Source organism: Paramormyrops kingsleyae, chromosome 2 (genome assembly GCF_048594095.1).
Source record: "Paramormyrops kingsleyae isolate MSU_618 chromosome 2, PKINGS_0.4, whole genome shotgun sequence".
NCBI lineage: Eukaryota > Metazoa > Chordata > Actinopteri > Osteoglossiformes > Mormyridae > Paramormyrops > Paramormyrops kingsleyae.
The window spans coordinates 29,475,819-29,502,970 of NC_132798.1; the positions used below are offsets into that span (position 1 = coordinate 29,475,819).

General features: G+C 37.2%; 1 protein-coding gene and 1 long non-coding RNA gene across 3 annotated transcripts; one reads left to right on the forward strand and one right to left on the reverse strand.

The window, feature by feature from the left end:
* Positions 1–143: 143 nt before the first annotated feature.
* On the reverse strand, positions 144–9,084 carry LOC111847268 (uncharacterized). Of its 2 annotated transcripts, XR_011989379.1 has the most exons (4): positions 9,029–9,084; positions 1,082–1,155; positions 384–453; positions 145–266 (listed from the first exon to the last, which is right to left on the reverse strand). It is a non-coding gene; the product is annotated as an uncharacterized lncRNA (long non-coding RNA). The 2 variants fall into 2 exon arrangements; XR_011989378.1 differs by having other exon boundaries at positions 144–453.
* Positions 9,085–17,663: 8,579 nt separating this feature from the next.
* On the forward strand, positions 17,664–22,367 carry LOC111847287 (aquaporin-3-like). The gene is made up of 6 exons (XM_023818345.2): positions 17,664–17,872; positions 19,645–19,771; positions 20,067–20,204; positions 20,453–20,571; positions 20,857–21,074; positions 21,518–22,367. The coding sequence occupies exons 1-6, from the start codon at positions 17,765–17,767 to the stop codon at positions 21,681–21,683; spliced, it is 876 nt and encodes a 291-aa protein (XP_023674113.1). The 5' UTR covers positions 17,664–17,764; the 3' UTR covers positions 21,684–22,367.
* Positions 22,368–27,152: the final 4,785 nt, after the last annotated feature.

The following is a 27,152-nucleotide window of genomic DNA, read 5'->3' on the forward strand; positions in this document are numbered from 1 at the left end:
AAAATTCACTCAATATTCTTTGCTAATAAATTTACAGTATGTCCACCATTTCAGTATCTTTATTAGCAAGAACATGTCATATCATAGAAGAGAAAATTATTTCTACAAGGGACATTAAATACTGATCTGTTTGTAATGGTGCTAATGGTGGATCAGGTAAGGTTGTAGTATGCATTCTCATAAAATTCCAAAACACAATAAAAGGCTCCACAATAATAATGGTTTAACAGTATACAGTGCCCGGCTCTTGCAATCAGATTCCACAACTGTCGGGTGTGCATGCAAGGTTGCAAAAGCAGCAAAAAGTGAAAAAAAAAGAAAGAACAGGTATAAGGCAGTTAGAATCAGCACAAAGTAGCCAAGAGCTCACTTACAGTACTTACTCCCACTAAGTTCGGAGGCAGACTGCCAGCTGGCACACTGGACATTCCTCTTCTCCTGGAAGCCCCGCCTCTAAACATAACCGCCAATTGGCTTTAATGATTCAGAAACACTTCACCCTATCCCATGTCAACATTAAATAACTGAATCCACAGGTTATAAACATTTTGTGTAATATAGTGCAATATTTCAAATGACTTGTTCTACCAATTTTCTGCATTGTAGTGATATTAATTAGTTACATTAGATAGGGACCTTTCGTCAATCATTCTACAATTATCCCTCAGATTTATACTTAAAGCAAAGGAGGGGCTTATACTGAAAAACAATGCAAGTACCCAGAAAGATCTTATTAAGACATTAATATAAATTTAATTATATAAAAATAGACCTTGGCCAGAAACGAGTACTTTATCATAAAATAAAATATTGATTTTTAATCAACCCATCCATTTTGAGTCTGTTGAACCATGAGAACCTAAACTGATTTGTTACAATGTTACCTATATTCACACGATGGCAACTAACAAATGCATCCCATCTGGTGCATAAAGGACTCACCAAAAGCTTATAACTAATCTTTATTATGATTTAAATTTACTAATTATTATTGATCTTTTTGAAAGAAAGTTATGACTTTTTCATTTGTTTAAATGGGCAGCAGGGTGGCAAAGGGTACAGCACTACTGTAGAAACTTACCTGCATGGATGGAAATTTGTGTCCCATCCCTACAACATGTGGAGCTGATGTCCTCTAGGTAGCTTGGCTTCCTCCTGCAGTCCAAAGATATGCAGATAAGTGACCTGGCATCTCTAAACGACCAATAGCAGGTGAGTGATTGTGTGAGTGCATGTGTCCAGAAATGCGTGTATTCTACACAGGGTGTCCTTTGCCTTATGCCCCATTTTGCCGGAGATGGGCTCCAGGCTCTTCTGTGAGTCTGACTGGAAGAAAGAAACTGAAAGTAATATTGCTTAATACTGCTTATTCTAATCGTAGCACAACTCACAAGTGATTAAATGTGACTCACAAATGTTCACATCTAACAATTGTATGTCCCAAAGTCTGTGTACATATGCAGATGGAGAAGTACCATTTGCTAATCCCCTGAAGATAGAATTGTAATTTCAGTAATTCAACTTTAGAAAAGAGCAGTCAGCATGTTACTGTGAAAATCCTTTACCCTGTGTGAAAGAAGATCTGGGCAAGATCAAAATGTTAATTGAAATGCTGTGATAAGGTGAAAGAATGAGTCAATTTCCTCCTTCCATAAAGCTGCAAATTCAGATGTTGGAAGTGTTTGGCACATGTAATTGTGTAGGATTCTGCTTGCCCAGAAACATCACAGATGATGTTATCTGAGATCTATGCTTTCTAGGAATGTTCAAGTTATCTTGGTCGCAATCAGTGACCGGTATGCTGCTTGAAGTGACGGGAATTCTATGGACGGTAAGGCAGATTAGAAAAGAGAAGAATGCAAATTCTGTGATTCGATGCCGTATTCCAAATCAGGCAGCGTATCCAAGAGTGTTTGGAGCAGCAGGGCAGGAAAAGGGAAGCAGTTTTACTTCATGCCTGTCAGTCAGTTTAAAAGCCAGGGAAGGATTAAGATCTCTTCAGGTGGGGCAGACCCCTTTCACGACCTGTCCATGATCCCTGCAAGGAACCTGGAAGTATCTGGTTGGAACTGGATTACTGATGTCATTTATTTCTCTTCTGCCAAATTAAAACAGCTCAGGTACAGGATCATGCACTGTAACTATTTGAGCTATATCCAGTAATATTAGCTATTATTGTACTTTAGCATAACAAAGTGCACATATAATGTAGATATAATAAATATGCAATGTATTAATACATTAATGTAATATAATGTAAAACATATGTTTTTTTTATTTGTCAAGATGCAGAGAGGTTATTTTTACTCATCTGTTTGTCAGCTGTAGCAACATGTACTGTCAAGACTTCACTTGCGTTAAGCAAGTGTTTGTGCCTTCATAAAGCAATCAGCTAATCACAATAGCTGCATCAGAGGACTGGATATTCTGGTAATCCTGCTCACATTGATACCACACAGTCTACAATATTGTTTTCAGCTTCAGATTGACATTGTGTTATAAAGGTAACTTAGGGTGGTAACTTAGTGATCAGCATTATTGCCTCACACTTCCACAGTTAGGGGTTGGAATCCTGCCCCTGCTTCGTTCTCCCAGTTTGCTTGTTCTCCCAGTAACACATGGGTTTCTTTCGTACACTATAATCATCACCTAAACTCCCTGTAGTGTATGATATTACACTATATGCTTATTTGTGCACACCTTCCATACCTCGCTGCTGTATGCACAGGAATTAACCTTGTCTTGCATGTGTAAGTCCATCTAGCGGGTACCCCTGCCCTGTGCAGCCTGGGATACATAGACCCCCCCACAACTCTGAGCTGGATGGATGTTACTGGCACTATGGAAATTATTGTTCAATGGGGGAAAAGGCATGAGGAAGAAAGCTATTTTTATGTGTGTTTTGACGGTAATTGTCCTTGATCACTGAATGATGACTGTATCTGATACTGAATCATTAAATCATTCATGTCTGGAGTGTGTACTTACAACAACAACAATAATAATAATACTCATAATTGTTATTGTTGTTATTCTTAAAATTAATTTCAATCAATGACTATGTTTTTATTTGTTTTTTTAAACACCTAAATCACATAAAACACCTAAAGTATTACAAAACGTTATATTTATGAAATATCAGTGTATGGGCACATTCTATAAGAAATTAGAATAATGAAGAGCATATATTTGAGATTTGTGGTGTATTTGTGGATTAGGTAAGAGGGGGAAGTATTGCACACTGAACGGCCAGACCAGCTTTAAATATTTCACATTAAAAGGCCAGAAACTGCCTCTTTAAAAACGGAGTTTCATATGTATCTGTTAGACTATTAGACCTGTGCCACACCAGCCTCTGTAATGGGTTTGACCTCTAAACAGAAATAGAAAAAGCAGCTGGCAAAACAATTCTAGCCATTATAGCCATTTGAAGTGTTTGTATGTCTTCCACTTGCAAGTTCTATGCTATGATGTGGCATCAGTTTAAGTGATGGTATTTATGCCATGATGGTTTACAATTTTGTCATCACCTCTGCATTAGGAATTTTTGCCTTTGACCTTTAATTTGTTTTCAGAATAGAAACCACCTGTGCCATATGTTTAGCTCGACAGAATTGCATGACTGACCTGAAAAACCGTCGTGCATTGAACTGTTGTCACTAGGAGCTTTTACTTAACACACAAATTCTGAAAATTTTGATGATGACATCAAAATCCTTCGGCCAATAACCAGTGTTGTAATCTGGATTATAGGACAAAAGTAATCACAATGCCCAATTAAAGATGAGTTTATTCATGTCCTTTTGGAAAATGACAGTGATTGTTGGTTGTAATTGATGGCAATGAATTAACTCAACCAAATTTCTTTTTATTTATTAACATTGTTACTTCATTCAGTTTGATCTGTTTATGAATACTGGGGATGTTCTCTCTTGTCTATGTTTATGAATATATTGTTGCAGTGTGTAATAAAACACTGGCTACGCTGTGTGTATCTCAAGATTAGCTTTGTGTTGATGTCTGAGAAAGTTATTGCATTGCAAGTGTTTGCGTTCCATCCTTGTTTACAGCTCCTTTTTCATTTCCTTTTCCCATTTTTCTGTTACTTAATGGTCTCCCTATTTTATTATCAGTCTTGAATGACCTGACTAGCCTGTTTTCAGTACACACCCATTATCTATCTATATTATTTAGTGCCAAATCAACAAAATAATTTATATACACTTGATTATAAGGTATTTTTATTATTTTTACCAACATACAGAATTGTTTGCATTATACCATATATCCAGCTCCCAAATATGATTTGAAAAATAACAACCAAACTAAATAAGTAAAAATGTGTAACCACTACATTATGTGTATAAATATGAGCCAACACATTATGACCACATGACATGAGAATATTGTTGACTATCTAACTAATGGCATGACTTGTGGGATGCTCACGGTCAGCTGTGGTGAGTACCTACTGAGAGTGTGGTCCGAGGAGGGAAAAAAGCCACAGTCTGCGGGTAGCGTGTTGGGCGGGCATGGAAGTAATGTGTCATGAGACACAGTGCATTGAGCTTTGCTGTATATTGGGCTGTGCGGCTGTGAATCGGACTTGTTGCTCCAACGCATCCCACAGACACTTGACATGTACCCGGCCCTTCACATGGTGCAACAGAAAATGGGAGACATCGGACCAGAGAACCTTCTTCCATTGCTCCAAGGACCAGCTTGCATACCCATTGTAGGTGCTTTTGATGGCGGACATAGGTCAGCGTGGGTGCTCAATTCCCTGTGTTTCTTGGCTCATAGGTGTGTTTATATGTCGCATATGTGTGTTTATATGTTAATTGTCTATGTTTAGGTTAAATGTTTAAAAATGGTCATCAAACTGAATGTTATACTGTATATAAGCAACATAAAAGCAATCAATTTGATGACCACTTTTAAACATTTTATATACTGCAGCCCCAAATCTAATGAAAGTTTAAGGCTGGAAAAAGGTTAAAATAGGTTGACAGATTTTGCTATGTATTTCTATGTGTTTATTCAGGAAAAGATTTGTAGGCAATAATCTATATTAATAAACATTAACTTCATTTTTTTCATGTGAGCCATTAAAAAGAACCGGCTTTTGCACAGATCTTGGTCAGAAGATAAATGAAATTTGTGTTGTGCATTATACTCTTTTGTTTTATTTTGTTTGCATTTCATACATACATTTTATTTCATCTTAATTGTAGGGTTCTTGTTTTTGCCATTTGTTCAAGGAGACAAGTTTCTTCACGTTCAGTCATCAATTGACAACATTCTCGTTAGGAGTGTGCACCTTTTTCCGTAAAAGACATGTCATCCATTTAGTGTTTATGCAATTTATTTACTGGATTTCATTTCCATGAGACATCAGTTTCACAATTTTATTTTTCATTTTGAAACTATTTTTTTGTTTCACAATACAATTCCTTCACTCAACACTTTATCAAGCGTTTGATGAATTATTTAGCACTAGTGCCAAGATGCTTTTTGCCTCTGGTCGGCCCAGCACATCGTGAGCTTTCTCGTGGCGTGAAACTACAGTCTGGATCTATTCTGGTGTTCACAGACAATTAAATAAATGTGTTTTGTGTTGTTATGTTTTATGGGTTGATGAAAGGAATGGTGATTGAGTCAATTGTTGATTTAGATAGAAAAAATGGCAAAGAAAGGTGTTTTGCAGGTATGCTGTTTTCATAAAAACCTTGAGAGAGATGCTGATTTGCTTATATATCCTGCCATGGTTAATGGCAAAATTCCCCATTTCTCGGTCTGCTTTTAATAATAAAAAAAATAAAATCTTAATAAAATTCTATTGCAAAGTAATTTATGCTTCTTTGGTAATAGTATAATGAAGTATTTGGATTTATTGGAGAAAACCTCAACGCACATAGAAATTTGGCATGTACAGTAAATCAACCAAAAGAGGCATATTTCATATTTGCTAGCTAATGAAGTATCCAGACATTCCTCCAAATTAGCTTACGACGTCAAACTAGAGGGAAGAGACTGCTGAGTTTCAGAATTGTGTTACCTGGGGATATCTGGTGATCCACCTTACCCCAAGTGATGGATTTGATGGTTGGTGGTTTCTGGCTTTTAGGGCTTGCGGCTTTGCCATTGTGAAGCAATATGATAGTGTTTGAGATTTTTTTGAGGTAAGAATCAGAACTGAACTTGTCTCAATAAGGAGTAATTCCCCTTCACCTTAGACATGTACACATGTTCTTATTCTCTGAAATGCTCATTTAGAGTCTGTAACCAGAAGTCGTTAGTGAAATCAAACCCGCTTAGGGGCCTCCCAGCTTTCAATTAATTAATTTAGGCATTTCAATCATTGCTTCTCTAGAGACACGTGTTATGACTTATCTGCGCTACCTCAAATGTTCCCCATATTTCACACTGTAAAACATCCAAAGTATCACTAGCCTGTAGAAATTCTGATATTCTGCTAGTCATGATTTGTCTGAGCACCGAATTGTGGAATAAATATTTGCCAGCTCTTTCTCTTTTTGACATTTTAAATCAAGAATGGAAGATATGTAGGATAATCAGTGTTATGCACTGTTGTAATAACATATTAGATAATAATTTTAGCTCTTTCAAAAACAAAGTGTTCTGCATTATTCATGTGATGTATGTAAAACAATACAATAATACAATAGGACCTAGAAATACAAAGATGTCTCATGTCAATAGTCAATTAATACCAGGGAGTACTGAAAATAGTGGTGGAGATGACTGAACTCAAGTCCCGCAGGATAGAATAAGGGTTTTTTTTTTTTAAAAAAAACACATTTTTTAAATAACTAATTTTTCTGTTTCTTTTGGATATTATTTTATGATCAGTGATGTTCTATTGGGAGATCAGGGAAAACACTTTTACCACTGAAACCCTAAAAACTACCAGTAAAAACTGTTGCCAAGCCAATTGAAAAATTCTGTTGTTGACTTAGTAGTAGTGGATTCCAGCCAACATAAGGTGAGGTTGTGAGCTCTTTGATCTCCGTCTGCCTAGGCCATGAGCATGATCTGCCATTAATGACTCTGCAAAATGTTGTACATCCAGGAGGTTGAGAACAACTGACCATTTAAAACCTTTTTCAAGTATGTCTACAATTTTTAGGTTCTGGGACCTGGATCCTTCTTGGTGAAGTCTTTTGCCACAATGAATCTTGTTCTCATTTCATAATCTGAAATTGTTCTTATTTAGGCATAACATTTTAGTTATGTTTTCAGGACAACCTGTGCAGGTTGTAAGGACAGTTCGCATTTGTGAAACATTGCTCTATTCTGGTACAGCAGATAGCGAAGCCTGACAACTTATTAAAACACGATAATTAGTGCAAGCTGTCTACCATAAGTAGTGTCCTCCATACCCCTCCAAAGTGTTAGAGGCAGCGATAATGTTGTGATAAATCCTTTATTTACCACAAATAGGAGTACAGGTACATTGGAACTCTTCTCTTCACCTACTCCATTTTGTACTCCACAGCTCGGAGGTCACAGAACAGGGTGAGCCCCTGGACCTGGAGGATGGGCCTTGTTCAAAGGCCCACAGATATGTAACTGTTCTGCCAAGACCAGGGGCCTGTTTCACAAAGCTGGATTACTTGCTTAGCTAGATAACTTGCCAGATTTAAGGTAGTCTGGGCGAAATGTAAGTTGATGAAAATAAGGTCTATTTAGCCCAGACTACCTTAAATCTGGCAAGTTATCTGGCTAAGCAAGTAATCCTGCTTTGTGAAACAGACCCCAGGGCTTGATCTAGGCACAGAGACTTAGCCTGCTGAGCCACACCAAATAGCTTATTTAATACACAAACCAAGACAATAACGGAGGTTTTCATTTAAAAAACGTGTCTGCTACTGGATTTCATTCTTTCATAGATGGATTCTATAAAGTCGTAAAGTTTTGGGGTAGCACAGTATCTCAGTGGGTAGTGCCACAGCCTAACACCTCCAGAGTTGGGAGTTTCTTTGTAGATTTAGCCTGGTTTCTCTGTGTTGGGTGGGTTCTCTCCTGTTTTCCTAAGACATGCTGTTAGGCAAATTGCCATGCGTGAGCTGTGATGGACTGGAATCCCGTCCCCTAATTCGTGTTCTGTGCTCCCAAAATTAAACAAATTACAATTAATCTGAATATACCATTAATTCATTTTACAGCAAAAATCAAGTGGGTATAGAAAATGGGTGGATGGAATCCAAATTTTGAACATACCTCTAGATAAAAAAAAAAAGCAGCAAGAGAAAAATCTTAACGAGATGTGTAGAAGAATTAAATGCTTTTCTCTGGGTTTAACTCATTAGCTATTGCTTTCACCTGAAGATTCCAAAGCTTAGGGCAGTGGTTCCCAACCTTTTTTGGCCTGTGATCCCATTTTGACATCACAAATTTCTGGCGACCCCATAGACGTTTTTTTCTATAATTAGTTTTTGATCATGTTTGTTATACCGTGTTGCAAATACAAAGTAGTCCATACACAAGCCGATACAGATTCCGATACAAGAGCACTTTTTACTTTGTTATACTTTATATATTATTTTTTAAGCTAGTGAATAGCCTACTGATGGAAAAAACGTATAACAAAAATATTTAATTAGGCTATTACAAACACACAACGTACTGTTCCACCTCGCTTGTACGTCTTGTTTTAAGAGTTTTTGAGGCATCTGAATATCTTCAAAGCAAGTATACACAAGTGGCGAATGCTTAAAATTTTAACAATTTTTCTCCCATTGGTGTCAGCCCAGTTACACTTTGTTGCGATTGCAGCCCCTCTTGTATCACAAGCTGCAGCGATCGAGTTCGCAAAACAGCCTAAGTTAGCGACTCCCAAATCATCCATTGTTTTTTTTTTCGTCTCGCAGTTGCGTGCGCTTTGTTAAGTGGGATTGTCCATTAAACGCTATTCCCACCTCTATGTTACAAAGATTGCAAATTGCTGCGCTACTGGTTTCTGTTAAAAGCGTAAAATACTCTCAGATCGTCACGTCTTACTTACTTACTCCTCGTACTGCGAAGGGTATGCGCATGACATCACAGCAGGCGGAAGTCACTGTACTCACACCCACTGAGTAGCAAAAAAGGGGCAGCGTTAGCGTTCGATTTGAATGCCGCAAAAAACACATGTAAAATGGGAAAGAGCTGTCGTGCGATTGATTGTACAAGTAGATTTAACACGAAATAGGACCTATCTTTTTAGAGATTGCCAAAAACTAAATAAGTAAGTATGGGACGTGGCTCAGTCACGCATGGCCGATACCCTATCCGTCAAATAGGTCTGGATCGGCGCCGATACCGATTAGAATATCGGATTGGTGCATCTCTAATGTTTATTGATATTTATAAACGTGAAAGAATACAGTTGTTTAAGATTGTATGTGGTGTTTTAATAATAATTTTAAAAATAATAATAATTAGTTGAAAAAATATTTTTTATCAGTAATTTTTTTTATCAATTACTAGACATTTCAGGGGACCCCATGTGGGGTCACGACCCCAAGGTTGAAAAACACTGGCTTAGGGGGTAGCGATGGATAAGTAACTACCCAGTGCAGACCACATATGCTAAAGATTATTCAGGTATGATTATAGGGTTGTGCTCATACCATAAAAAGCTCTCATCTTGGCAGATATATTTTCTTGACCAACTATAATTTGCACTCTGACTTAAGAAAAAAAAAGATGTAGGGCGAAAAAGTGCATGTAGGAGTAGATGGAATACAGCAGAGAATGCATGTTTTTTTCACCCTAAAGGCAGAGAAATGAGGAGCAAAAAAAAAGAACCTGGTCTGTCTGCAGTTGTTTTGGCTTCATAGAAGAAAAAAAAAAAAAACTTACGACATAAAAGCTGAAGGCACTCTAAATTTGTGATAATGATCTGTAGTGCTGTCTGCAGTGCAGTTAGCAGAGCAGGGCAATCTGGAGATGGGACTGTGATTCAAAAGACCATTCAAAAGTGAGCATTGTCATGGAGACAGGTCAGGTTGTTTCTTCCAAAAATTCCTTTATTGTCTTTCTACAGGTAATATGTACAATGGAATTTAATCTCTGCATATTTCATCTTCCTATGATACACACATGCATACATGAGAGCAAAGCTTGGAGTCAGAGTACATGGTTAATTATCCAGCCCTAATCAAAAGCCCAGCAATGATATGATTACTCTGCAGGCCATGCAATTTCAACTGGTAACCCTTTGCCATAATATGGATAACGGCAAGATATTTTGTATGCATGTCGTAAGGCCCACACTCATAAAAATATTCATATTGATTCATTATTTAGAAGTAGCTTCATGTCAGCACAGTAGCTTGGAGAGCAGCAATGTGCTCTTACATCTCCAGGATCGTGGGTTGGATTTTGTGTATGTAGAGTTTGCATGTTCTTTGCATATTCACACAGGTTTCCTCCAGGTACTCCTGCAATCCAGAAGCATGTGGTTAGGGGAATTGTTACCTGCAAATTGCCCATAGTGCAAACAGTGCATAGTGTATAATATTTGTTGATTTTATGTAATTAATTAAAAAAACACTCAGGTAAACACTCAGTGGACAGAGGAGAAATGGTGGATAGGATGTAAGAGGGTCCAGTTTTCCAGTTTTTCTAAATAAGCATACCAGAGTGAACATGTTATGCTTTACTCTTTCAGTCAGTCATTCTATAACATTGAAAAAAGGTTGATTGAAAAGAGGTACTTACTTTGCTTCTCTTAGATGATTTCCTTCTGAAAATGAGGGTGGACATCACACCAGTGCATAGCAATGCATTTCAGTACAGACAGGCAACTCATTTACCCCCCTCATTTACCCCCCCTCCCCACAACTGCACCTTCAACCATGAAATGAAATGAACACCCAAAAGAAATATCAAGAACATTTTTCACTCTTTGATTTCCCAGATGTTTCAGCAACAGTAAACTATGTAACGAAGCAGCAACCCAGGAGTTTTTCTAGGGAATTCCACACTGTCTCCTCTAGCTGGTCAGACCGCTTCTTTTCTGGCTCTGTAATCAGGCATTCAGTCTGGTCAACCCATCCAGCTAATATTCTCTCATGGACATAGTCAGTAGAACCTGTTTGTCCCATTCTTATGCATGCATTTCACTCTTACATCTTCTTCATAATTCAGGATGATTCCAGGGTAGGGTTCAGTACGTAGTTGACAATGCACCGTTGCCCAATCTTTTCTTTCATGATGCCCTCGGGCTTTGATGGTTTTGATTGGAATGCGGGCTTGCCTCTTCCCCGAGGCTCTTTAGCCCATAACACGCAAAATCGAGTACACCTTTGTCTGCCTGGCAAAAGCAAGTTATGTCCCAGTATTTAATTGTCCCTGGAGAGATACTGATGACTTGGTGGATTTTCATTGTTCCTTTGACAGGCACAAGGGAGGGCACAGCCGTCATTTCCTGCATTTTCTTCTCACACAAGAAAAAGTTCTACTGAAGTGCCCATGCTCCTCAACTGGTGGAACATAGCCTCTGTGTTAGCAATATGTTCTCCATGGCAGACAGTTTTGTCAGCTGATCTTTTAAGGGTACCCCCAAACTATACGGAACCCCCTTTTCCATGGCTATCCTCAAAGAAGTTCCAGCTGATGTCTTTGAAGTCTTTCTTGAAATGCTCTTTGGGTAGTAGGTAAAAGTTGCCCTTCTGATTTGCCTATTCTGTAAAACCATATTTTCAAAATTACAAAAAAAGTTTCCGCCATAAATAAGCATACCAGAGTGAACATGTTATGCTTTACTGTTTCAGTCAGTCATTCTATAACATTGAAAAAAGGTTGATTGAAAAGAGATACTTACTTTGCTTCTCTTAGATGATTTCCTTCTGAAAATATATGGTACTTCATGAAACTGATGTGACTATAGGAAATCAGGGGGCATGTTCAGAGGGAGTTCCATCAGAGTACGGGGGGGGGGGGGGGCTCAACCCAGAGACACAATGTACTTTAAGCATTAACAATTTATTAATTACAAAAACACAAGAATATTATAAATAAGGCTATAAAACTAAATGAAAAATGTAGAACTCGATTGTTATTTTACTTATATACAGTATACACATGATTTGACATATACCAGTTTAGCCTACTTGTGCTAAAATCAGAGTAATTAGTATTTTAAATGAATTAATTCTGGGAACATATTTTGTGGTAGAGGGGGATTAGTCACCTAAGACAAGCTTTTAGAATTGAGTGTTGCCCTATTTTTACCGGAAATATACTATATTATATTAGGGGGATTCAAATGGCACCATATCTAAGTTTTGAACAGCATACTACATACCCGCAGTGACATTGTGTGTCTGCAGTATTTTTTTCTATGCCTGGATTATGGGGGGTGTGATGAATGAAGATAGACAGCCTAAGAAGACTAAATGACAATAAACAAAGTTACCGGTTTGTGAAAGAGGTTTTGGCGCAATGAAAACCCATTAAACCAGTTTTTCTTCTCTTTTTTTCTGTTTTACCCAGGGTGTTCAGAGTTTTTTTCCAGTTTTGGTTCCTGCCTACAAATGTATATGTAGAAAACAATAGAATCATTGTTGAAATTAGTATCCTTTGTCTCTTATTTTGCATATTCTGTGTTCCTTGGCAAAATAAACCCTTATTCAAGTTTGGTTGTGTCAATAAGTTTTTTATTTGCAGGAATGCATTTAATAAAATAATGAATACAAATTAATATGAAAATACATGTTCCATCATTCGTAATTATTGGATTGGGGATTTGCTACATTTGATGAAAGATTGCATAAACTATCAATAAATACAAGGTCACAGTGATCCAGTTCCTATCCTCAGGAACATATGGTAAAGGTCTAAAGGTAATTTCTCTCTGGAATATTTGAATTCCTGTATTAACGTTACTGCAAAGACTGTCAAATATTAAATATATAGCAAGACTAGAATATGCTTATAAAGAGCCATTTGTGCAAAGATATATCTTTCTTTCCCCTGTGAACTTTTGGTCTTTCTGGTCTCCTGAGTCTCAGAATTATTCATGACACTCATGTTTTGACACGATTTAACTGGTACATTCTCCCCTACAGGGGAAGTTACAAACCACGCCTGCCTCTCAAATGGTACATTAATGCACATTGTGCTTTGATTTTCTTTATGACCCAGGTTTTCCTGGGAGTCACCACGTTTTTGACTGAATATTCATTTGTTAAATTAACCATTTAGCCATTCATTCAAAGTAGCATACATTGAATCAAATTTGCAACATAATATGAAAACACTGTGAGCCAGCAGGAACGGCATGTTATGTTTTATGTAACTGACTTAATGACGATAGTAATAAACTAGACGCATGCAGTAAGCATAGTCCGGAATTAACAAACAATACTTGTTAATTGAGTGCATTTTTAAATTTATTATTCAGCATTGCTTTTTGAAGTAGTTTATGTCTGGGTTGTAAGAAGGATGCACTGTTTATTTGAAATAGAAATGTCTATTCATTCCACATAAATCCTCAGGGACTCTTGTATTACATACAGAACTTCACCTTGGACCACAAGTCATGAACTTTTGTTACTTAATACTATTGTTGTGTCTTTTGTTTATATGTTGATTTTGTGATAAAAAATGATATAAATATACATAAATGAAAATGCCAACTTTTCTTGTAAGAGTTACAACAACAACACAGGTGCTTTTCAGGCAGTCATCCCTTGATCTAGAAAGATAGCTTATTTACAAGGCCCAACAGAATTGGCAGAATTGAAATAGATATGCACTGTTTGTTTCTCCTATTGTATTGACGATTTACTAGTGGATTTTTTGTATTGAGTAATGTTGTGGTATTGGTCAGTAAAAATAATCGTGAGTGAGCACAGTGGAAGACAGAATTGGTGGAAAAATGTGTCTGCTTCACATTTTAACCTTTGACATTGATTCAGTGCCAGATCCAACCGAAAGCCTTGAATTTTTTTCAGATGTGTAAACAGGCCTGTGCACGTTCTCCTGGGGCATGTCTGAATCGTACCAGTTGCCACACCTTCCGGCTCAGCATCAATCGCCTAAATGCAATTTTTTTGTGACACCATTAAACTGCACTTTCTCCAAATCAACTGACAAGAGCAAAGTGTTTGTAAAGAGCTACTGTCTTTTTTGCCACCCTGTTTATAATTTTGTCAAACTTGGCTTTGTAGAAACATATTCCTCTTACAGGATTTATGACTGTACGTAAAATCAGGAAATCTCTTATGGGTAATTTTGTTTCCTGCATGAGTCTTGCCTTATTGTTTTAGATTTGTGTTTACCCATTTTTCGTATTTCAGGAAATTCAGTTGATGTCTGTATAACAGCTACATACTTCCATGTGACTGTGATTTGTGGAAATCGGTATGGGAGAGAGCTACACTTTGAGGAAGAATCATACTTCTCTCTAACAGTTTGGCAAGAGAAATAAAATCACTTGCTTTCTCTATCTGCTTATTTTTTTAAGAATATTTTTACTAAAACGTATAAATGACAATAATGCATTAAGTATACAATATTAGATTTACATAATGGGTTTGTTTTTTATTGTGGCATTGTGAATGTAAATGATATGAGACTAAGTTTTCTGGGTGCCCTAAACTGACACTGGTGGGGGGGGGGGGGGGTAAGTAGGCCATTATGAGATATTTTTTGGAACCCGAAAGATAATGGAGAGGTAATTAAAAATGATGCAACTTCAATAAAATGCTAATGAAAGCATGGGGTGTCAGCCGTATGACTCACTAATCAGGGTGGGGGCAGGAGTGCTGTTGTTAAAATTTGCTGATTGGGGTCAAGGGGGTATTGTGCTGGCCAGAGGTGGATAGTTCAGGTGCAGAAAGTACAAATCCAGACCATGATTTTATTTCAACTAACCAGTTGAGTATGAAGAGTCACAGTGACAGAATACTCAGCTGGTTGGTTGAAATAAAATCATGGTCTGGATTTTTACTTTCTGGACTTCTGGTGCTGGCAGAATAATACACCAAATTTAAGAAGTTTAACCGTTCCCTCTTTTGCCATGTGCCTAGGCTGTAGCTTAGCATAGACCATGCGTTACTCCACCCCTGAAGCTAAGGTTAGTCTTGAATTTTTGCATACATTCGTTTAAATGTGTTCTCTTGAAGTCTGTTCACAATTAGTCAAGCACCCTAACAGGATAGTACCAAAGACACAGGAGATGTTAGTCTTGTATCTTTGTGTAATTTTCTTCTTCTACCACTAGACTCCAGTGTGAAATAAAAGCTGGTTAGTGTTAACTCTCAAAATACAAACAGTCAATTGCCCGCCGGGATGGGGGGCAAGTTATAACTAACTAATTGTCTCTAAGAATGCAAATAACAGTTGTCTTGTTATAATCTAAATTATCATATTATCTTATATTCATGAATATGACTTCTGGAAATTCTGGCTTCATGGGGCTCCTAGTTTTCGGGGGCCTACACTTGCCTTAAGTGGTAAGTCCATCCATCATTTTAGGTAGCAATAGTGTAAGGAAAGTGTGCACAAAGTGTGGATATGTGGGGCTGTATTTTTGTAAGTCTATGACTAAACATTGTATAAATGCAGATGCTCTGTATGTTACAATGGGTTTACATTGCGACAAACCTACCGTAAGGGCGAAAATATCCGTAAGGTGAAAATGCATTTTAATACAGTACACCTAACCTAACAAACATCATAGCCTAGCCTAGCCTAGCGTAAACATGCTTAGAACACTTGCATTAGCCTACAGTTGGGCAAAATCATTAATCATTAAAACTGTTGAATATCTCATGTTATTTATTGAATAATCACACCCATCACAATGTCAAATTATTGCAACACAGACCATCGTAACCTGAGGACCATGTGTATAAAATCTTATTTTACTAGCAAAAAAAAGCTGCATCCAGTCAAAAGTTACATGCAGAAAAGACTCGATGGAGGAAAGTGAAGTAAATATAAAGAAGGTGGCTCATTTAGTTCTGTATTTTTTGCTTGTTTCTGCTACACAGGAGACTTGCTATACTGATGGTAAAGGGCATTCTGGACTGAAACCTGCATTTGAGTACTATACTACTACACCAATTCAGCAGCCAGCTCAATAAGGCAAAGCTGAGAATCATGTCTTCAGTCAGAAAGGATTGTATGCATTTACTGCCATTTTTCCTAAGAACCATGTACTTCCATACTACATTAACAAAGGAGAATCCATAACTAGATCAGAAAACATGAGGTTTCCACAAATATAGCCCACTGTCTTGTTCCATACCCACCATCCCATTATCGGCGTCATGAAAGATCCAGGACCTAAGGAATATCTAAGAAGTGTGTATTTAATGACCTTAAATGATTGACATAGATGTTTCAACTGGAAATTTAGATTTATCACTTTACCTGAATTATAATAGGAAAGTAAAGCAACCAGAAGAAACCTATGCAAAGATGCAACCAATCTGAATGCATAGGACTGGATTAAGATCCTGGAGGTGTGGAGTGTTCTTTTAATATGTGACAATTCATACTCTCCAGTAATGCAGCAATGCAGAGATCTCAAATTTCAGAAATGCCTGTGTGTAACGTAATACATAGATACCCTTCCAGCAGTGCATGGATGTCTGCAGGCCAAGAAGAAGTGGTTTTGTCCCAGGTGGTTGGTTTCTTCCCAGATTCATTCTCACAAGCAGTAGTTTCATTGGGTTCACACGAAATGTTATTGGCTTGACGTAGGCTCCTCACAAAATGCAACGTCATTTACTGATATTATTTAAACTAGCTAGACACTTCAGTTATCACAATATGTCAATTTCATAATAAAATAGTAATTGTGAAGTAATTGTGTTTGCGGAATGTGCAGCTGTAAAGTACATAAATAAAAGAATCATTATGACTTTTTACTGGGGTGCAATAATCCTAAATCTCATAATTAGATGCCCATTACTCCAAGTGTAATGCAATGATTGGTAATTCATGGTTTGATCAGACGGCTCATGCTTGTGGATTATTATGCATAAAATTCCACTGTCAAAAGGACATCAAATTAGCAACCTAACATAAAAACACTGTAAGCCAGCAGGAAGTACAGCAATGCCGCTGCTCTTGGTTTCAGTGGTCTCATGCCGCTATGACGTGCCAGCAGATGCTTCAATCAAAAAAAAAAACTATCTGCCGTTATTGAAGCAATTACCATATTAGATATAAGAATGGCCAGACAGGTTAATTCAGGACGACTGAGGAAACAGAGATGTTGTGAATGATATATATCTAATCATTTTCTAAATCTTGCTTATTTGAATTTGGATATATATGTATAATTAAATGAATGAATATGCTCATGAAGGCTTTAATTTATTTCCATAGTACTAATAAATTGATGATAAGAATTTTGAAATTGTTGTTTTTTTTATTTTGAGTGATATGAACAAACAGCAGCTACCTGAATGTAGAACACTTCTCACAAAGATCAAAATCCCTGGATATGAGGGGAAGGAAATACAAGTAAGAATTGCTGTACTTCACAAAGCATGCACACTCAGAGGGTGTGTCTAAGTCTTAGTGAAAGAGAAAATGGGCGGGTGTAGTGCACACCAGAAAGAGTGGGAAGAGAGGAGGGGTTATCACATAGAGAGGTGTGGAACATTTGAGGAAGCTGGTTTAATATAAAGGAGGGTGCAGTGAGTCTTTTAAGAAGAGGAGTGCTGCACTTTACCTCAGAGACATTCACTGGAGATAACTTCTCATTTACAGGGGGGCCCCTCAAAGCTGCACCATGGGAAGGCAGAAGTTCCTTCTGGACAAAATATCACGGTCCTTCTTCATCCGCAACCTGCTGTTACGGCAGGGTCTTGCTGAGTGCCTGGGGACCCTTATCCTGGTGGTGAGTTTTGTTTAATCCTTGTCTTGTCCACTTAATCTACTTTTCTGTAGTCTATTTTGTATATTTTTCATTGATGGTGTAAGTTTCATAAATTATGCAAACGTACAGAACATGCAATTAATATCCAGTACAATTACTTTTTACTTACTTCATGGAAGCATGCAGATAAATTTTCCATGAAGTACTACTTTTAAATTGTGACTCAGGTGATGTACCTGTACATGGAATGAGGCACTAGGCTGCATTTGATCAATATATATTTGTTTCTCAAGATTTACAATTTCAGAGCATATTATTGCGTATTTTCTCTTCATGAGGGCTAAGGCGGGGCTTTATGCAGAGCACTGAAAGTTGTCATAAATGGGTTCAAAGTAATAGCATAAAGGAAAACTGGCAATTACATTCAAAACAAAGCAATGTGATACAAAAATATATTTCTCTGTACAGAGACCAAACCAATGTACACAAAAGTGTGCAAATGTAACATTTGATAAATGAAATGAAACCTGATTAGATACTAGGTACATAATCTTACACCTATCCTCAAGGTACTTACAGAGCATAAAAAAGTGTGTTTATTCAAGATATGTGAGATCACTCTATTTTCTGATGCCATTGTATGCCCTGGTAAATACCACTGGACATGAAGACCGTGGGTGTAAAATTTCAAAGCCTGTAGTAGTAGCTCTATATAGCCATTAACTACTTTCCTATAGCTACACAGTTATGATGTAGGTTGGCTTTGGTGAAGGTGAGATTATTTCTTCATCTAAGTCATTTAAATTGTCTTATTTAAATTACAGCACTAAGAAAATTTTGGCTATATCACAAAACAGGGAAATCAGTATGACCGGATCTACAGTCCTTAAATGTAGTTACATTACTCTTGTAAAGCCTATGCAATTTTTCACTGACCGGTGGTTAAGGATGGATTTGCCTGCCAAAGCTCATTGACCCATTGCAGAAACAGAGAAAGGAAACCCAGTTGAGATAGAATTTTTTATTACTGATCCATACTGCTGAGTCAACAGGATTCCAGATATTTGTGCAAATGTAGCCCCTTTAGACTGGCTATGCTAAAAGTGGACATAATGCTAACAGAGGAAAGCTAAAGAGGAAATGTTAAAGAGGAAAGAAGTGGACAATCAATAACAGAATTTTCAAGCAGTAATCCCTATTTTCTCCTTGGGTCAAAGCAGAGTGTCCAAACAAGGTTAGCAGGAACTATTCATAAGAATAGGATTGGTAATGGAATCTTTCCTAGGTGGAGAGAATTGCTGCTCTCTACTGAATGTTTTGAGACAAAGGCTGCAATATAATGTGTGAAAAGATGTGGGTAACTGTCATCTCCAGGTATGAGGTGTTTGCATGGGTTTGCTTCAGCAGAGAATACAGTTAGACAAAGCATGTCTTATTCGGAAGGTTCACTGTGGTGAAAGTTTCTGTCACGGCTGAGCGTGTTGTTCCATTTCTCAGGAAGTAGAGCTGCTTTTCATGCACATTTGCATTGTTAGTGGCATTCAGATGCGCTCTTTTCATGTTCTGTTCAATAATAAAGATATTTTGCTCAGTTTAGATACCAAATTTGTGTTTATATTGTGGTACATGAGGTGTGAAGATCCAGCATAAACTAGAACAGCCTGACCAGAAAAGAATTATTGCAGATTAAGACAGTTAGTCACACCTGAGAAGATTGTTCAAGCTGTGGTTAAACTGAAAGCCTCAAAGCAAACTGTGACCATGCTGTACTGGTGTCTCTCGCTGTCTGGCAGATGTTTGGCTGCGGAGCAGTAGCCCAGGTGGTGCTGAGCGGTGGATCCCACGGCATGTTTCTAACTGTCAATTTTGCCTTTGGCTTTGCTGCCACCTTGGGAATCCTGGTTTGTGGGCAGGTATCAGGTATGTGCCATTCAATCTTAGCTTATTCTCATCCATTCTACTATTGTGTTTTTCCCATTCAAGAACAAAACATACAGAAACAAATAATAAAAACTAAAACAATATACATTCACTATTTGAATAAAACATGTGCAAAGTCATGTTTCTTGGATGTTTTTATTTTCAATTTTTATATATATATATTTTACATGTTATATGTTTTAATGATTTAATGTCTAGCTTAGTACACATAGGCTGGTTCATTTCAGCATTTTCCTGCCATGTTCTTATAAAAGCTCTCACTGTTCTTTTACAGGAGGTCACCTGAACCCCGCAGTCACCTTTAGTTTATGTCTACTTGGGAGGGAAAAATGGAGGAAGTTTCCAGTATATTTTGCCTTTCAAACTCTTGGTGCCTTCTTAGGAGCTGGCATAATTTTTGGCCTCTACTTTGGTAAATAATTTTAGATTTCCACAATGGTTTTGGTATCCAATAATGTTATAACTATAGTATTTTCAAAACTTTGACACGTTTACCAGATCAACTCCAGCCTAATTTAAGTTGCCAATAACAAAGGCCTTTCTAAAACAGTTTATTGCCAGTGGTTAATCACTCACTGTAGTTTTAAAATGTGGTTATACTTAAAAATGACAAATTCACATAGCAGTTCGAGTCACTTATGTGTTCTATGTCTTTCTCAGATGCCATTTGGAATTTGAACAAAACAGAACTCCGTGTCGTGGGAGAAAATGCCACTGCTGGGATCTTCGCCACATACCCCTCAAATCACCTTACAATCGTCAATGGGTTGTTTGACCAGGTTTGTACCAGTGCAACATTTCAGTTGGGTAATTTTTAAGACTATGATTTTTTGATGACCTCATTGGTCTGCATTCATCCCCAATTATGGTTTTAATACCACTTAAGTTGGGTTTTACTGGCTTGCATATAAGGGTATTCCCTTTATACTATATTTAGCAACCATCACAACTAAGTATGAAACTACATGAAAACGTCATAAAAACACTGAACTACCGTTATAGTTAACAAAGTAGTACTGAGCTGCAAAATATGCTAATATTATTTTGTCTGTTTGAATATGTAGCTGATTGGCACAGCTGCCCTGGTTGTGTGTGTGCTGGCTATTGTGGACCCATATAACAACCCCATCCCTCGAGGACTGGAGGCTTTCACAGTGGGCTTCGTGGTGCTGGTCATTGGCCTTTCCATGGGCTTCAACTCTGGATATGCTGTAAACCCTGCCAGAGATCTTGGCCCTCGTATCTTCACTTCAATCGCAGGCTGGGGAACTGAAGTCTACTCGTGAGTCTTCCTACTTTTCTTTCACTTAGCTTCTGGCATGCTGCATTATAATAATATACGTTTGTGCAATATATTGACAAAAAATTCACAATGTCATATAATTTTGCAGCAAAAGACTTTGCCTTTTGTTTTCTCTGCTTATGGAAAAATATTAAGTAGGGTAGGGTTTGCTGCCTTACATTATGTATAATTTAATTTGACATAAAGGCTCATGTCACAAATCCAGATTTGGATTTGACTGAAGAATCCTTTTATATGTTCTGATTTATTTCTGCTGATAAGTAGTACAAACTATCCTAAAAGGATTACAGTGGAATACATTGATTATTAACATATGACAGTAAAAATTTATTATACAATATATAGAAATGTTCATGCTGAAATATTTTCCATTGACAGCTTGTCCAGGAACTGATAAATCTCAACTCTCTTTCTCCACATAGGGCTGGCAGATACTGGTTCCTTGTCCCAGTTTTTGTTCCCTTCCTGGGAGCATTTTTTGGGACTGTGGTATACCAGTTCATGGTGGGATTCCATGTGGAGCAGGAATCGAAGCGGAAGGAGGAGGATGAGAATCTCAAACTGACCAACATGGCCTCCAATGCCTAACACTTTCACCACTTATCTGCCCATTTCGCTCTCATTTCCCTGTGACACTTGTTTTCTATCATAAGAAGTTATACTCTCAATGACAGTGTTCATTGCAGGGCATCCCTGTTCACCCTGCTGCACACTTAAGAAAATCAGTGGGTGGCACATAAGTTAAAGCTGAGTGACTGTTACAATGCTCAAGTTCCTTTAATACAAAACTTGTTGTTTCCTTCAGCATCTCTGCAGTTTTCTACCTTATTGTTCCTTTCATTCTGGGTCCCAGTCATTTATTTTTGTCACTTGGATATTTCCTCCATAAAAGGGAAACAGGCCTATTCTGCATCAGCACAGAATTATATTAATTCTCCACCAAAAAACAAACAAAAAAATTGTTTAACAGCTTGCTTAGAGAAATTGTATGGATAGTATTGTAATATTATATATTTTAACCAATGTAGAGTTTTTTACATATTTACAAATATTTATGTTAGCTTAATGTGTTTCTTAACAAAGCTTACTGTAGGCAGACAAAAACAAATTCTCAGATGATCACAATTTTTAATATCATTTCTTTCTCATGTAATTTTGCTTAAGATGTGCAAAATCTTCCACTTTGTATTACTTGTGCGCTATTTTTGTCAAACATTTCCTTTGTATTTTATGTAATTTTTTGTGTAACAATAAAGCTTTTTTGTCTCAGAATGTGTAGTGTGAATTTCAGGTAATTTTTCAAGGATGTTCACATTTTTGTGTTTCATTGGTAAAAAACAACCCATTTCTTTAGACTTTGGGGTTACTAGTATTTCGAAATTTTATGCTTGGAAACAGAGTCCATATTCAGTAATACATAGCATTTTTATATATAAAAAAATACATTTAACAATAAAATACCAGCTTCAGCATCAGATCTTTAGCATGAAATGTTTACCTCTGAGATGAAAGGAACGTCTGCAAATCATTCTTGGTAATTCTAAGCAAATGAGATTTAAAATGATGAAATAGCTAAGGGTGTGATATAATGATTCTTCAATATGACTCAAGTGATGGTAAAACCTCCTATTTAGTTTACATTCATCAAGTCTACAGCTTTCAAGCTTAAATTTTTTTTTAACAACACTTTTTAAATAGATGTTTAAGAGTGAAGGATAAAATTGGGTCAATGTTACTTAAATCTTTCAGAATATTGAGGCAGCCATAACAACTCAAACTCCTAATTTTGTCTGAAGTTTCAATATTAACATACTAAGACTAATTTTAATTGTTGTGTTTTGATGCCTTAGCAACAATGAACAATTATACCATGTAGAATTCTGAGCAAGCAGTTACCGGCTGAGTCTTGTATAATTATGCAACTCACATAAACTCCTTGCTTTTAATGATTCCTTCGTGATCTCTCAACATAGTCCGTATAACTGAATATGCATTGTCATTATCAACATAATGCACTATAGGAATACAGTGATAATACCCGTATATACAGTATTGTGATTTGCTTTCAGAGAATCACATTTTTAATATTATAGGTTGCTCCAGTTGCTATAAAACTGAGCATATTTGCAGCTATTCATGACATTAACCCCTGAGAATGTTGTCCAGTTTTATAAATGGTAAAGCATTTTTTGTCTGATGGAGAAAATTTACAGATTATCTGGACTATTTGAATGCTGCTCCATGTTATGTCTGGCTATGCAGTGATCATGCCAGAGACATAAGCTTCACAACAGCTGCATTACTCAATCAAACTGAAGCAAATCACCCTTTTTACTTATTGCTCTGTCATGGGATGACCGCCATAAAAATAACATTGTGACAAGTAAGGATACAAACCAAAATAACAATGTAAAACCAGCTGTGTGGAAAATTTTCATTACAGATATTCCTACATCTTTTTCAACTGCAGGCTGCTCAGCTGTAATGACTTCTACCGCCTCCAACCACTACTAAACGGAGAAATGGGATATTTATAGGACCAATTCCTGGGTGTAATCATGTCTTCTCAACCCTACTCAGGTGCACAGTGTCAGTAGGCGTGTCTACGCCCTCCCCTGAGACGAGACCATCTTAGTACCAAAACCACCTCTGAAAATCCTTAGAAAAAGAAACAAAAGCTGCAGAAACAGCACACATACATATACACACATACAGACACACACCCAAACATACACACATTGTTGTATTTATGGTCATTTCCTTACAGAGCATTGTATTTTTATGGTATAGCTGGGTGCAGTAGTGTGAGCAAAGGTCTGTAATTTTCTTCCTCCTCTTACAAGGATTCTGTTTCCCACAGAAGCCCAGTTTCCTGTCCTTAACCCTCATTGTTTGTGAAATAGGAAAATACACTTTTTTTCAATTTTTGTTTTTGTATTTTTCGCCCTAAATAAAATAATGCTTTGATATACCTTTCTGTCAACTTCATTCTGGTTTGGTTAATGTTTGTTCTTTGCTTTATTACGATAAGATAAGAGACTATATTGTCATTGTATCAGAAATACAACAAAATTTGTTTGGTAGCTTACGGCTCAGCAGCAAAGAGGTACATTAATGTACCACATTAATATTAAATACAGTCTCGTAGACATGGTATAAATATAAATAAACCTAAAATAGCTATTAGTAGAATACAATATAAAAAAATATATTCCCTAATACCGTCTACAGTGTGCTGGATGAAAAAATCCTATGAGCAATACAGCAATACCATATTGCTGTCTGAAACTTAACATGCAGTCATGGACGTCTGGACAGCAAATCATTCCATAACAGATTAGATAACAAACACATGGTGTACCTATCACTACGGGCAGATGTGCAGGCCCAGTGCATCCTCAGTTTCTTTGACTATTCCCACCAACACCGCTAATCCATGTTTTGATGAGGACCCAAAGCTGATTTCAATAACACCTCTTTTTGCATGTGGCCCTTATAAAAATATGGGTAACTATCGTTTTCTTTAAATCTTATACTGTCACAGTTTCTACCAAACTCTCTGTTATGCTCTCTGTTATGCTAGGCCTTTGACTGTTTCCTAAAATTCCTATATATCTTACTCAACTCAGTCATCATCAACAGCTCACTGCTGTTTCTTCTTGATGATGTTCGTCTCGGTGATGTTGCACCTGAGCTGCGCACACAGTAACTTGAGACTTGACTTGAGACTTGTCTTCAAAAAACGTGAGATTCGACTTGGACTTGAGATTTGGGACTCATTTGGGACTAGTGAACAATAACTTTAAATGATTATTTTATGGTCATTCATTTGCTGAACGAGTGCTGGGTCACTAGCGATCTGAACATGATAAAAATTCTGTATTTTTACCGGCTGCATTTGTAAACAGCACTCAAACAAAAATTTGCTTTTTCTCAATTATTACTTAGAATATCACAGAAATATATTAAAAAGTTTAGAAGTTTGCTCATATCGACCACTTTTTACCCTAATTACCCCACCTCCCTCGGGGAGGTGTGAATGGGACATTATATAGTGGTAGTGTTTGCAAAGGACCCTTATGGAGGTACAAACATATTTTGAGAGGTGGGTGCTTTGCTATACAGTGGGACTCCCATCCACAGTTCCAGTTACCAGCAGTTTATCACCGTTCAAAAAAAAAAAAAATCCTTTTTACTGTCCAAAACAACTATTAGCACTACCCCCCCCCCCCCGGCTGACGAGACACTGACAACATACTGACAGCTCTGCTTCTCCTCCCCTTTGTTGTTTGCCACTCTCCTGTCCTCGCTAAAATCACTGCCATTACAACCCGACTATCTTGTTGATAACTAAGTGTCCACATTCCAGCCAATCCATCATATGATTATCATTTTCACATCGGGTTAAATAACTCGTTGGTTGCGTCATTTGGTGAAGCCTCAGTGCTATTCAGAATGTCGTCCCCCATCACATATCAGATGCAATGAATCCTGCATATGCAAACGTTTTTCAGTGTCTGACAGTGGTTCAGTGGTTGCACAGTTGCCATGTTCTAATCACTAAGCAAACTAGTGCAAATCCCTCCTGCCCGCTTAATCCCTGTCTAGTTTTACTTTAATCTAATATAAAACCTCTGCAAACATGCTCATATCTACCAAGTGGGTATTAAATTAAAGTTTCCGACCTGGGATAAAAGCGAATAACACCTCGATATTTATCTGCATCTTGCGTATAACCCCAGTTCTTTACTGTTCACCAGTTATTAAAACTGGACTTGCGTGCCATCCTGTTCATCTTATTATACATAACTTTAATGCATGACTGGACTATAAGTGCATTACATCAGTAAATCATTTTGTTATTTAATCACTGACCACAGGTCTTGGTCCTCAGCGTGAAGCAGTATCATTGTCTTAGTGATTTGTAGTAATTTAAAGCAGTTTTAAAATTGTGGACATATATCTGAAATTGTAAGTAACAGTAAGAATTAAAGATTATAATATGGCATTGATTTACTACTGTGATTCACCTGGCTGGGATTACATGTGCGGCTATAGAAAATTAATGAACACGCTTCTGACCAATCAGATGTGAGAATTCAGTGGTGCCATGTTGTAATAGTGCTTACTGACACTCCTAATCTGTTAAAATTGGATTTCATGAGATGTACTGGAGGTGGACAGAATAATAAACTACACATGCAAAAGGACATTAAAGAACACTGAATAACTAAATTACCAATGCAGCTATAAAGGTTAGTGATATTGGGTTACATGCCAGTTAGCAGGTCCAAAGAGGCCAAATGCTCATTGTCTGAATTACAGGTACATGATTAACAATAACTGAAAAATTAATGCATAAAACATCAAGACAGCATATGTCAAACACAGACATGCTGCAGTGACAAAAAGTGCTTGCAAGTCAAAGCTCACCAACAGAGACAGATGGACACTTGACAGGATTGTTGCATTTCAATTAAAGAACATGGCCTCAAAATTTACCACACAACTGATTCAACACCTTTGTGACCCTGTCTCAACAAAAACTATAGCTGTAACCTTCACATACATGGAATGCCTTCCATGTCCTCCACAAGTACCAGAGTTACCCCTAATGCAGCTTGATCATTATTTTGTCCACTCCCTCTATCTAACTTTGGAGGATGTTCTTCAAGAGATTTTCCATGGATACTTGTACATATGGTTTTCCTAATTTGAGGAATGTTCCTTACATTTTGCATCATAGACATGTTAAGTCAGCCAGAGTCAGTCGCTTATGGGAATATTTTTGTTGATTTCCTTCATCTGTTGCTTTTCCATTAGCCAAACCCTTTTTCAGACATTCTTTATAATTAGAATCAGAAAGCGTTCGTAATAACGCTAAACAAAGCCGAGGAAAATGCACAACGGCAATCAGTTATCTTTTGGATTAAGCTCTAAAATGCAAAAAAATATCTTTTGGCGCTAGCCTTTACATCTGGTATGATGTCAGAACTTCACCGTGCCACACACGGAGACTCAGAGAAAGAGATAGAGGAAAGATAGAGGAGGGGAAGA